Genomic DNA, 12,211 nt, shown 5'->3' with positions numbered 1-12,211 from the left:
CAAAATAGTATTTCTTGAAGAATACTCATGCTTGATGCCCCTGTAGTTCTAAAATCCAAGCCCTTCAGCACATCTTTACGAAATTTTTTTCGGGGAGCTTAGCAATTTGTCAGGCATCTATAATGTAATAAATTGAACAATGAAACATCTCAGAATTCGCATACAGCTTCCATAGGCAAAGAAAATGTCATAACTTCTTTGTTCCAAGTAACGTGAAGGAGGCTCTGTGTGTTACAAGCTTTCCTGTTTAGCCAGAAAAAAAGCAAGAAAGAAAAGCCATTGATATCTGCAGCCTGGCAGGAGAGACACATAGTGCGGGCTGTATAGAGCAAAAGGAGCTACAAGTTACTTAGGATTTGGAAAAGAAGTCTGCAGAATGTTTTTTAACTTACAAAACTCTTTATCTTCACTCATGGCTGTAAGCAAAAGCTGCAGCAGGCGCTTCACCACGTAGCCCACTACATCTTCACAAAGCCTAGATTAGATTACTGCAGTCCTCCGTTCTGCTGCCTCCTCTCCAGCCTGAGGTGGAAGAAGCTCAGAAGCTGATAGGATTTAGAAGAGGCTGAATTTCATTAGCATGGTTCCTCTGACTTGTAGTAATTGAGCTCCTCTGTAGTGAACCAGAACAGATTCAAGACTATCCAAAAAAAATGTCACTTTTTCCTCTTGGATTGCTACAGAGCCTACGTTCGTGGCCCACTTTGATGTTGATAGGTACTGCAGGCCTTCTCCTGGGCAGCTAATTTTCTCAATTCATGATACCCATCCCATGTACTTCCTGCCACCTCCCATTAGCTCGAGCCGAAGGTTCAGGCTTTGTTCTCAGGATCTGCATGCACGCATTCAAGGATTTGAACTTAGCTTTAGCAGTTTTTAGGTAGATACAATTCATGTTTTTATAGTGAAAGCATTTGGGGCTGTGGTAAAATAGCCTCCAGTGCGCTCCATTATCGTGTGTTGTATGATAACATTAATTTTTACCCTGTTTCTACAGCTAGACTTCAGAAGACCACCTGTATTTTTATGATATATCCCATTGATATGGGCGTACCTTCTGTAGCACAAAGGTCTCATTAAGAATTGTCTTTGAGAGGCATGCTTTTGAAGAAGTGGAGATGTACACAATAAATTGTGACATGTTGCAATCCCAAATAAATGAAGAGTCATCGACCCCAGTTAAATGTTTCTGACTACTACAGATTTTAATACTGCATATGTTAATAAGTTTCCTTAATTTTAGTAATTGACTTAGTAGAACCTATATTCCAGCAACCTTGACCTGAATTAATTACCTCCTTTTTTTTTTTTTTTTTTTAACTTGGGTAGTAATTAGAGTGAAATGAAAAAACAGAGTAGAACAGTTACGATTCACTTGGCACTTTTTATTATGAACATAGTACAGAAAATAAGCTAATATTATATAGCTTTTTCAAATTGGAGTGATATCTATTCACCAAGAATCCTGAAGCAAGTATTGGCTTTTGAAATTATTGATGTAACTCTGTTAACACTGTCTTCTGTCTATGGATCTGCTCTCAAAAGGTATTCTAAGGCTAGCTAATATTACAGAAAGGCAAATAAATTGCTTAGACTTGAAGAACTGTAATACTTGGTTTTGTTTTGCATAAAAACTTATCAACGGTAGATGTTAATTTTAGACCTTTAAAAAGTTTGAGCATATGTGGCACACCTTACCATTTGAGAAAAACATTTTCATTGAATTGTATATTTGAATTAAAAATATTGCCAGTTTTATTATCAGAGTATCTGTGTAGCACAAAAGTTTCACATTGCAGGCTGCCAATTTCTGTATCTTTTTAATAAAATAAAAAAAAAAGCCAGGCATAATTTTAATAATAAGTTATAAATGTAAACATCAATTCTGAGATTCCTTCATAATTAAAGTCAATATTTTTTGGTGTGATTTTTATATAGGAGATGTACTCTGATTTCATTCTGTACTATTTAATTCATTCTCTGGATATTCATTAGGGGTTGTAGTAATAGTAGGAGAGAGTACAAATTAACTCATGTTGGTGATTCGGAAGCAATCCATAGTTGAAACACAATTTATTTTTTTTTTCTGAGTAATACCTAAGAAAATTATTCATTTTTTTAGGAACAATTTGAAAAAGAGAAGCAGCAAAACGAAGGAAGATCTACAAATATTAATGATAAAATGTTTGAAAAGAAGCGTAAGTTTGTTTATTCGTTTACATATTGTTTGTGCATGCATTACTCTTCTACAAAGGTAGAATAGAAAAGACCAGAAGAGAGACACTTTATACAGTAAATGGCGGAGTTTTAGAAAGTGGGAATAAAACTTTTTTTTCTGTATATTTCTAAAGATATTTATGAAAACTGGCCTCATTATCTTAGAAGGAAGACTTTTAGCTTTATTAATAAAATACATGACAGTTTTAGTTCTCTGGTATTTTTCATTTCAGGATGTAATGTAAGTACTTGTCTGTGGTATATCTGAAGTGTTAGTAGCACTGGATTAGATATTATTACTGTTTACCTCAGGACTGTGATATGTTACGTCCTCTTTCTTTATTTAAAGTTAAGCTTTAAGAGAGAGGTATTTATACTGGACTTTTTTTTAGGTAGAGACAGTAAAACATCATCAGTGTTGGGAAAAAGTATCACTCTCTCTGTTCCTGGAAGCTCTTCTAGTACATCAGCAGGTAAGAACTCTTTAAAAACTCTTCTAGAATGCTTTGATCTCACATCAGAAGGTTAAAACCCAGCAAAAGTGCTGTTGGCATTTGTGGGCCAAAGTTTCACCTATTGCACATAGGAAAAGATTCCGCTCCTAGAACGGAATGTGTTTTCTATGGGTTTTAGTTTTATTTGATTCTTTAGTATATAAATAGGTGACATAAGGTTTATTTATTGTTATTGAAGTATTTAAATCAGTTCCTTCAGCTAGCATATGTTGACAGAAAATTATATTAAAAAGTGTTCTTAATTACTGAGGAAATGCAATGATATCCATGTTAAAAATTTTTGCTACTTATAATTTTAGGCAAAGAAGACAAAAAATCCAAGTTGGTTCGAAGCCAGTCTTTCAGTACTCAAGCACTACATCCAAAATACAGCAACATAGACAAGTGTCCTAAGTATCTTTATTATCTTCATTGCTTACCTCATAGGCAACTGTTTACCTAATAGACAACTGTTATGAAATTATATGCACATGAATCTTTGAAAGTAATGATGTGCTCACTGAATTGTGGCTTAAATTTTCAGCTTTCTGTTTGATTAAGGTATGCAGTTTTGAACTGAGAGAAGAAACACCATTTTAAGGCATGCTGAGGCCTACAAATTGTTATTAATTCATTTAAGTCAATGTATGTCACCTTTTATCATATATTAAAAATATTTTTCAATATGAACTGCTAAACCTAAATTTGTACATTTCTTGAAGAAATTTTAGCATAACTTTCTCATTTGATTTTTTCATATAAACTCAGAAATAGCCTCCAATATTATTAAACAGCAGGATGACACAATTGAGAAGAACACTTTTCTGTAATAAGCAATTTGGTTTTGTTTTGTTTGTTTTTTAAGTAAAAGCTCTGCTACAGGATATACATCTTCAGTATCAGGAATGGGAAAGAGTTGTATGTTATCCTTTAGTGGTAAGTAGGTTGTTATATTTTACGTTAGTTTTTTGTGGGTGTGCTGAATATGTGAGCCCCATTAAACAGGCTTACTGTAAGATATAATTCTTCTAAAGAACACAGAATAATAGAAATCCAATACATTTGAGGACATAACTGCTAGTCTAGTTAGTGTATTTTTCAGATTTTTTTTTTGTTATATGTTCATTTAAATTTACATTTAAAAGTAGTAAAAGTAAAATGAGTTTGGCATTTCTTGATTGGCATTTTGGATGTTATAAAAAGGTTGGTTTTGCAATGTGCCTCCACCCATTTTATGTGAGGAAAGGGATAATATGTGTAAATTCTACTGAAATAAGGGAGAGAAACTGCTGTTGGAAAGAGTTTGGATGATTAAAGATTAGAATGAGACGAACTGCTGCCTAGAGGAACCTGTCTTTTTCCATTCACTACCAATACATACTAGACACTTAGCTTAGATGAAACAACTAAATTTTAAGCAGCTAAAGATTGGCCAGTTAAATCCCACTATTTTTATATATTAAATGTATTAATCTTCTCTTCCAAAATGTGTCTTCTAATTATCTTTATTTAGCATTTTTTCATAAAAATATTTGAAGAAATGTTAAATTGAAACCATTCCCTTACAGAAAGTTAAACTTTTGGATTATTGCCATAGGAAATATGCAACTATTGCCACAGGAAAAATAGCTCATTCTGTTTACTCTCTGTGTCTTTTTTTTTCGGACAAAGTTCTCTGTCTAAACTGCAGCTCTTTGTTTCAGATGATTCATTCCGGACTCATTCTACTGGTAATAGTGGGAATGTTGCCTTCCCTTCCAGTTGTTCTTCTCGCAACTTATTTAACTCAGCTGACCAAAAGAACAATGGAAATAAGGAGAGTCAGTCCCGAAAGATGAGCATGTAAGTGGTTGACAGGAGGCTAAATCAAGCTTATGGGTAACATTTCCAAAGGGAACTCAAAAGAGCTATGTCAAATTAAGCCTATATTTATGATACTTCTGCACCCAGATTTTTAAATACTAAAATAGCACAGTAGAAATGTGATGTCTGCAATTATAAGTGTTTTTAAGATTGCATTCCCTTTTAATTAGTCTTTCACATTGTTTCTCCTGCACGTTTGCATTCAGCTGGTACATTATGGGGAGGGTGGAATGGGACAAAGTGAAGGTTAGTGCATTTCATACGTAGTAACTACAGTCACAGTGATTTAGCTGCCTGTGGTTGGAGAAGTAGAATGTATGTATTATTAGATGATTTAATTTTTCTTTTTCCTTCTTTTTATGTGCTTATATATGTTTATGTATTATTATGTAACAATTTCATGATGAATTCTGACAGTCATGATGAACTGGTACTGCTACTTGTTATTAAGGCTGCCTTCTTTGCCTTACCTTAACCATTTAGATAAAAAAAATTCAATGCTAGGTATCTCCCTCAGGCTAGTTTTCTTTAAATATCAGCCTAAACCATTCAACATTTTGCAAGAACAAAATCAAAGATTAATTTGTTTGCTCCTGTGATAAAAGTGTAATAGTTTTAGAAAATCGCTGTGATGTGTACTTAGTCAAATCCTTATACACTCTAGCAGCTAATTCCCTGCAGATTCCTCTTACACTGTAAGTTGTAGTTCTAAATTACTATCGTTGGACTAGCTGTAATTTTAGGTGCTCAAACAGATTTTTCTTTGCTATCGGAGATTTGCTTTCTTAGCCAAGGCAGAACACAGAAAGGAAAGGAGCCAGCTATAGCAGGAAAGGGAGGTTGTTTGGGAAAGTAGACTTAAGTGTAATAGAAACTAGAACTAGAAGCTGAAAAGTATCGGGAATTGCAAGCTGGCCCTTGGAAGTCTGAAGAGATTATGAGAGACCAAGAATGCAAGGAGAGTCCAGAATGTGAGGCTATGACTTGCTAGTCAAAGATAATGGAGCTGAGATACGGAGCTTGCACCAGACAGGAAAGACGAAACACCTTACACTGGTTTGCCGGGTATAAAGAGGAAACAATAGTGATAGTGATATCTCTTGAGTGGTCCTTTCTGGTGAATTAAGTATCTGTATAAACTCCTATTTTTCCACTTCAGTATTTTCAGGTTTCTTTAAAAAAAAAACCAACCCAAAAACCAAAACACCCTCCCCAACTTTACTCACAGGTTAATAACATTCCTAAAGAAAACACTCAAAAGTTTAACAAATATAAAAAGAAGTTCTCTGAGCAGCTTGCATTCAGCTACTCATATATATTATATTATGATATAGTCTCTTGCTGTGTAATCACACGGGATTTCTTCTGGTGGAATTTTACCACCTTCACTGTACGAGGTAAATTTGTTCTGGAATGAGATCAAGCTTGCGTAGTGACTTATTGTTTTTAAGAATGCATTTTCTTTGTAGAAAAGTTTGGAAGATACGTCGTGAATGAAGGTGGACTCTTTGTGTTCAGTCAGTGGTCTCGCAGCAGAAGTACCTTAAGGTGCCAAGTCAAATTGCACTCTGTCCCTGTCTTTGCCAGAGTCTAATGCCTTTTCTTAAATATTACCCACAGTACTTACTTCACACTTTTTATAGGTGATCATTAGGTGGTCACTTATTTCAAAGTGCATGATTTCAAACTCAACAGTTAGATTAGTAGACATGCTGACATTTTCAGCTATCTATAAAGTAAATGGGACATATTGAGTATATAAAACAACATACACTGCTAAATACTTTCAAAAATTAGGTGTACTCAAAAGCCATGTGCTTTTGCCCTGATCACTGTGTACCTCTGTTCCCTCTCTTTAAAACCAGAAACCTAGTTCAAATGTTGTAAATTTTTTTTAGCAACCATTGTAGAAATTCCAATTACTCATCTGTCTCACAAGGATTTGGGAAAAATAAATGGATTAATATTCACAAAGCAGTTAGATGCAAAGATTAGTTAGACATATTTTTTACATCACATAAAACTTTTCCAAATTTCAAACGTTTTTCTATCTGTCACTTAAAATAAAACTGATATCTTTTGTTTGAATACAAAGGGACAGAGAAAGACTCACACAGAGCAGTTTGTACCTTTTGTCTTCCGGGAGGAAAGTGGAATGTAAAAGACTCAGCTTCAAGTCTCAGTGTACCATTCCCAAGTGAATACCTTAACAACACACTATTTGAAAGTAGGTATCTGATCAAACACAATGATCTGGATGCTCTCCGTGATTCAGAAAGTCCCTAAACTGCATAGTGTCAGAAGCCAAGAGGATATATTAGGGGAAGAGAAACATTTCTGGAGAAAGAAGAGCAGGCTTAGGATGACCTACCTTTAGTTCTGAATAAGAGTTTTAATGTTCTACGTTGGTATAATGTCTGCTGCACTGTAGATTCAGTTTCTCTTTTGTAATCTGGCCCAATACTTAATTGTTTTCATAAGAAAATGGAGCAGCTCTATAAGGAGATATTAAGAGATACAGGTACAGGAATGGTTGATGGTAAACGTGTTCATCTGCATAACCTTGTTAGCCACAGATATGTTTAGGTGTACCTCTTTTATCTTTCTTTTGTTCAGAAAGTCAATCCTGGTGCTAAATATACACATACTAAAATACAAAAAAAAAGTTAGTTTCAAGGAAACATTATTTTCTAAGTTGAATGACAGAATAAATTGGTATCCAAATATATAAGAAATTGATGGAAATATCTCTTACTGAGATAAGAATTTGAAAATTGTACAATGAGAGGTGCAACTCAATAGATGCTCCTGAATGAGTGTCACCATCTGTGGACACACTAAGGCAGAAAACTTGTGAGAAAATAATAATTGAGTATATATTTAGACTACATCATCATGTAAATTTACACATGTGCTGGTTAAATATTGCACTGACAATCTTAATTCTGGCAAGTCCTAACTTTTAGTTTATTGACTTTGCAACATGAATAAGGTAACTTCTAATATGTTTCTTTTCCTAAGTAATTATATGTGTGTTTGAAGAATGGAAGATTTGACAGTAATATGTTGTTTAATTATTAAAATATCAAAAGATGTAATTAATGATTCTTAGTTCAAAGTGATGTATGTTTGGACAAAATATTATTTAATTGCTTAAGTGTAGTCTTTTCCATAAAACTGCTCTATTGAATATTGACATGTTCACTTTTGACAATATAGCGCAGTTTGCAGGGATGAAGAATTTCTGATTTCATATATTCATGTTGTTACAGGAATTTTTCAAAAACCCAAAGTTACCTTGGTGAAGAACTGAGGTCTTCACTTACCATACTCATGAATTCAAACATTTTGTTTGTCCCATTTCAGAGATGTGTGTGCCAATTAAAATATTCTTTCTTTTTGAAAATAATGTAGATTCAAGAAAAAAATATCTTAGTAAATCCTGATCCAGTGCTCACAAGCAGGTGACAAGAAAATGACCTTTAGCTTTGGTGTCATTTGCTAGAACTTAGGTAATACTCAGGCAATAGAAATTGCAAGAATTATGCTAAAGATGCACCCATATAACTCAATGGAATCACAAAAGAGGTTAATACCTGCTTTAAGCACCTTATGGAATAGGAAGGAATCACAAAGAGCACTGGTTGAGTATTTCATCCCACAAGAGACCTTTCTTAAGTCAATTTGCAGAGCAAACGTGCTTTTCTGACTTACTGTTGAAGAGTTGCCAGTTAGATCATGAATCATCCTAGTGCAGAAATTGACATGATTCATGAACACTGCGTTCCATCAAGTAGTCCCATCTTGTATTATTATGCTATGTAATTTTATTATCTTCTTTTAAATATTTTCATTTTTATAAGATTAAGATATTTTCTTTTAGGATGAGAATTGCTGTTTTGCTTGAGTTTACATTACTGTAATGTGACTGATTTCAATACACAATCGGTTAAAACTATTTTCCAGAATTTTATAGATTCATCAATAAAAATATCCCGCTTTATGGACAGCATTTAAGAATTTTGCATCTTGCCTATAGACATAGTGCCTGATTTTATTTCACTTTCAATTAAAACCTACTTCAAGAATGAGGGGTACAGGTTTTCCATCCTGTAAAAAGTGGGAGTAGATTTATTGTTGCATAGAAATCAATTTCTTATAAAATACTGATATCAATTTATTATTAAGATGTCCACAACTGACCTTTAAGACATCCACATTGGTATGTGACCATGTTGTAACAATTACATACATAAGTATCTTAAAGTAGTATCTTTCATCCAGTCATAAAGTTGCTTAGGAAGTTGAGCACAAGATGAAGTGGTTCTGCCACTGATCTACTACAGTTTGAGTTGGTTACTTAATCATGTTTTCCTTCTACCGTTTACTCTGGTGAGAGTTCTGAGGTCCAGTGGGACTGGCATGTGGTTTAGGTGCTATTTCTAAGGGGAAGCTAGTAGGTATCGTAACACTGGTGTATGATCATGAGAGGTTTCATCAGCAATTTTAAAAGGGTAAAACAGAACAATATCTTGCTTTGTTTGTAAATGATATTGTAAAATATTGATGTAGATATTTCCACAGAGTTCTAAAAGTTAAGCCCTGTTCTTCCAAAGATCTCCGACCATTACAAACAGTTGTTAACTGACATAGCTACAACTCTGCGAAGTTAAAGAACAGTATATTTAAAGATTAAAAAGTTAAGGCTATTAAAAGTGCAGAAATTGCCCAAGTGACATGATCAACAGAAGACCTAGAAATAACACTGTAAAGAGCTCTTAGCTTCTCCCCTTCCCCATCTCCACTTTCCCCAGATTTATCATGGGTTAAGCTGAAGACCTCTGGCATTATTTGTAGCCATGAGTAGACTGCTTGTACTACCTTAACCATCTCACTTAGAGGGATCTTTACGTGACCTTCTGTAGAAAACTTAATGGAGAAATACACCCTCCCTGTGACGAATGCCCTCAGAATGTGTCCATTTGGCTTTTTCAGTGGGTGCAGTAGAGCTGCTAGTAAGTTTTAAAATATGTCAGCTGAGAATTATATTAAAATGTTGCACGCAATAGCAATGTATTATGTTATGTTATTTAATAATACAGCAACAACATATTATGTGTGTTTCTTCTTTTGTATGAAGAAAAAACAGAAAATCAAACTCTTAGAGCTTCTGACAGAAAAAGAAGGGAATCAGAGACTGGTGGAAGCAACATTCTGGTGTGATAAGGTGGGAGCAGCAGATGGGACTCTCTAATGCCTGGAGTGAATAAAACGCATCTTGCAATGTTAAAACTTTTTATCTTTTAAATAAAATCCCAATCTGTAAAATATGTTCCAATAAGTGACGTAACGGTTGCAGAATTCTAACATTGTAGTGAAATGTTATTAAATACAACTTCAGCTATGTGCTCTTAACTGCTGCAGCGAAAGAGAGGATTTTGTTTTCTTCAATTATGCCTTTATAGTTCCAATTCTTGGGTTTAGAATGCACATATCCATTACTTAATTGGCTTATTTACAATTTTAGCAATTCTTAACACCCATGTTTTATGCAAGAAATAGAAGGAATTGTTCTGAATATGAAAAAGTAATCCCACATTATAAAGAACCTTCAAACCTAATTTAAGACCAAAGGCCAGAATCATTGATCAGTCTATAAAAAACTGTAAACTTCAGTAGCATTGTGCTGTGAATTTGGAGGTAATGTTTTTACAAGTACTAAGTAAAGTTCATAAAAATCCTGTGTAAGTTTCAAAGCAATCTAAAAGCAGATGTCTCCAGATGCTGTAAAAAAAAAAGTTTTATTTCATAAGTTTTGTTGTATAAATACTTGTTTTAATTTTTAGTATTTCAGATTGTATTTTCACTTGAATAATTTATAATGATGAATCTAGTTTTTAATCAGCTGCTATTGCAAGCTGTCATGCTTCAGTGATGTCATCTGCATTTGTTTGTATTAATGCTAATGTTTCTATCAAAATTTGTCTGTGGAAAAACATGCAATTCTATTTTAAAAAGTTCTATTTATGCCAAGACTTGAGAGAGAGCCTATGAAGCTATTGTCAGCTTCTCTATTTCAAAATGGAAGCAGCATAAGTATGTTGGTATCAGAAATATGTGGTTTTTAAAATTTATTGGTGTATGATAAAGATGATCTGATCTGTGAATGCATATGCGTGTGTGGTTACTTTTTATAATGTAAAAATATGAATGATGATTTACTCAAAACCTAGGACAGTGCTGTACATGCATGTTCTTGAAAAAAAATAATTCTCAGGGCATCTTTTATAATTCAAATAAACAATTACCTATAGAAGGTATTTATTTTAAATAGTTATAATGCTAGATGTGTGCTGTCATGTGTGAAGTACAAAATGTGTCTTGGATTTAGCAGTGTTCTACTGTCTGAATTCCTAAGCTGCTTACGCTGCACTTGGATTCAGGTGTGTTCTCTGTCTTTAGTCACGGACATTGTTTGGATTCTGTGGAAACACTCAGGTTTTCAGTTTGTTCTGCAGCCTGGCGTAGGACCTTGTAAATCACAGATTTCTTGAAAAGCTTCTTCAAGTAATATGATGTTTAACATGCAATATTGATGCAGATATACAGATGACCTATGCTGGCTCCTCCCAGGTTCTGCTTTTGTCTCATTAGTGAAAGCAGATACTCCCAGTTCCCCAGGGACAACTAACTCTACGGGCCAGCTACAGCTGCTCGCCCATGGGCCACAGGAGACTTCTCACTGTTCTCAGTCTGACTTCTGCCAGGGACCAAACTCAGATCAGCAGTACCCAGCTGCAGAACAGAACTCAAAACTGTGTTTGACCCTCAGATAACTTTACTAGAAAAAACAGTAAGTTCAGAAGTTCGAATCCAAGCTATTCCTCCCCTTAATAAGCATGTAATGAGTTCTGTATACAGTCTGTCATTTGTTTCTTATTGGCTGTCATTTGTCTGTCTTTTTTAACTGATTATTTTATTTAATGCTGATAACACGTGCTCCGCTCAATAACTCTACTATGTATTAAATTCCTGCTATGTAATCTTTAAATGCTCTGTTTAGACATTTTTTGGTCTGCACATCTTCCTTGTTCAGTATTCCTGGTGTCTCGTGTATACTTTCATCAGTCCTTCACACTACAGACCTTCATCCCAGCAATCTTTTGTGGGGGTGCTTACTCCTGGGTTACTTCTGTTGGACAGCACCAATACTTTTGAACCCTTTGTAGCATTGTTTCTACTTGCAATTCAGAATAACAGCTGGAGGTCAACTGTACAATGATAATTGGGTCATTCTCTATAACAACATTCCTCCTATTAATCATTCGGAGGCAGGAAGGAGTGATTCTCTTTCTTTCTGGGTACATTCATACTGCAATGTGGAGTTAGGTTAGATGCACCTTTGTAGTCTAGTCAGATACCAAAGTCTGCCTGCTAAATCCTTTTGTTAGTGGCTTACACTAGTGTCTGCGTTGCTGTGGGTAGACATCTAATGGTAACTGAAGTGTTTTTTAGAGATGTTTACCAGCCTGTACCCTGTAAAGTACCTTTTGTATCTTCTCTTGTGGATGCATCTGTCTATGTGCATTTACTGATAGATACCTTTAAAGCTTCCATGCCAAATCATTTTGAAAACT

The 12,211-nt window shown here is 34.5% G+C and overlaps 1 protein-coding gene across 3 annotated transcripts in view; it reads left to right on the top strand.

Moving 5' to 3' along the window:
- Window positions 1–11,625, top strand: part of PPP4R4 (protein phosphatase 4 regulatory subunit 4) — a 72,723-nt gene extending 61,098 nt beyond the window's left edge. For 2 of the 3 annotated variants that reach the window (XR_011324684.1, XR_011324683.1), the window contains 5 exons: window positions 2,123–2,198; window positions 2,614–2,690; window positions 3,032–3,125; window positions 3,577–3,647; window positions 4,415–4,553. Coding sequence is in view for 1 of the 3 variants with exons in the window: in XM_009917941.2 (XP_009916243.1) it covers window positions 2,123–2,198; window positions 2,610–2,690; window positions 3,032–3,125; window positions 3,577–3,647; window positions 4,415–4,553; window positions 9,715–9,739 (486 nt within the window). In the remaining 2 variants the exon portion in view is untranslated. Of the gene's footprint in view, window positions 1–2,122; window positions 2,199–2,609; window positions 2,691–3,031; window positions 3,126–3,576; window positions 3,648–4,414; window positions 4,554–9,714 lie in introns of those variants that run through there. The other variant, XM_009917941.2, reaches the window with a different exon arrangement.
- The last annotated feature ends 586 nt before the right edge of the window (window positions 11,626–12,211 follow it).

The sequence above is a fragment of the Haliaeetus albicilla genome, chromosome 5 (genome assembly GCF_947461875.1).
Source record: "Haliaeetus albicilla chromosome 5, bHalAlb1.1, whole genome shotgun sequence".
In the NCBI taxonomy this organism is placed as follows: Eukaryota; Metazoa; Chordata; class Aves; order Accipitriformes; family Accipitridae; genus Haliaeetus; species Haliaeetus albicilla.
This window is presented reverse-complemented; position numbering and strand designations above follow the sequence as displayed.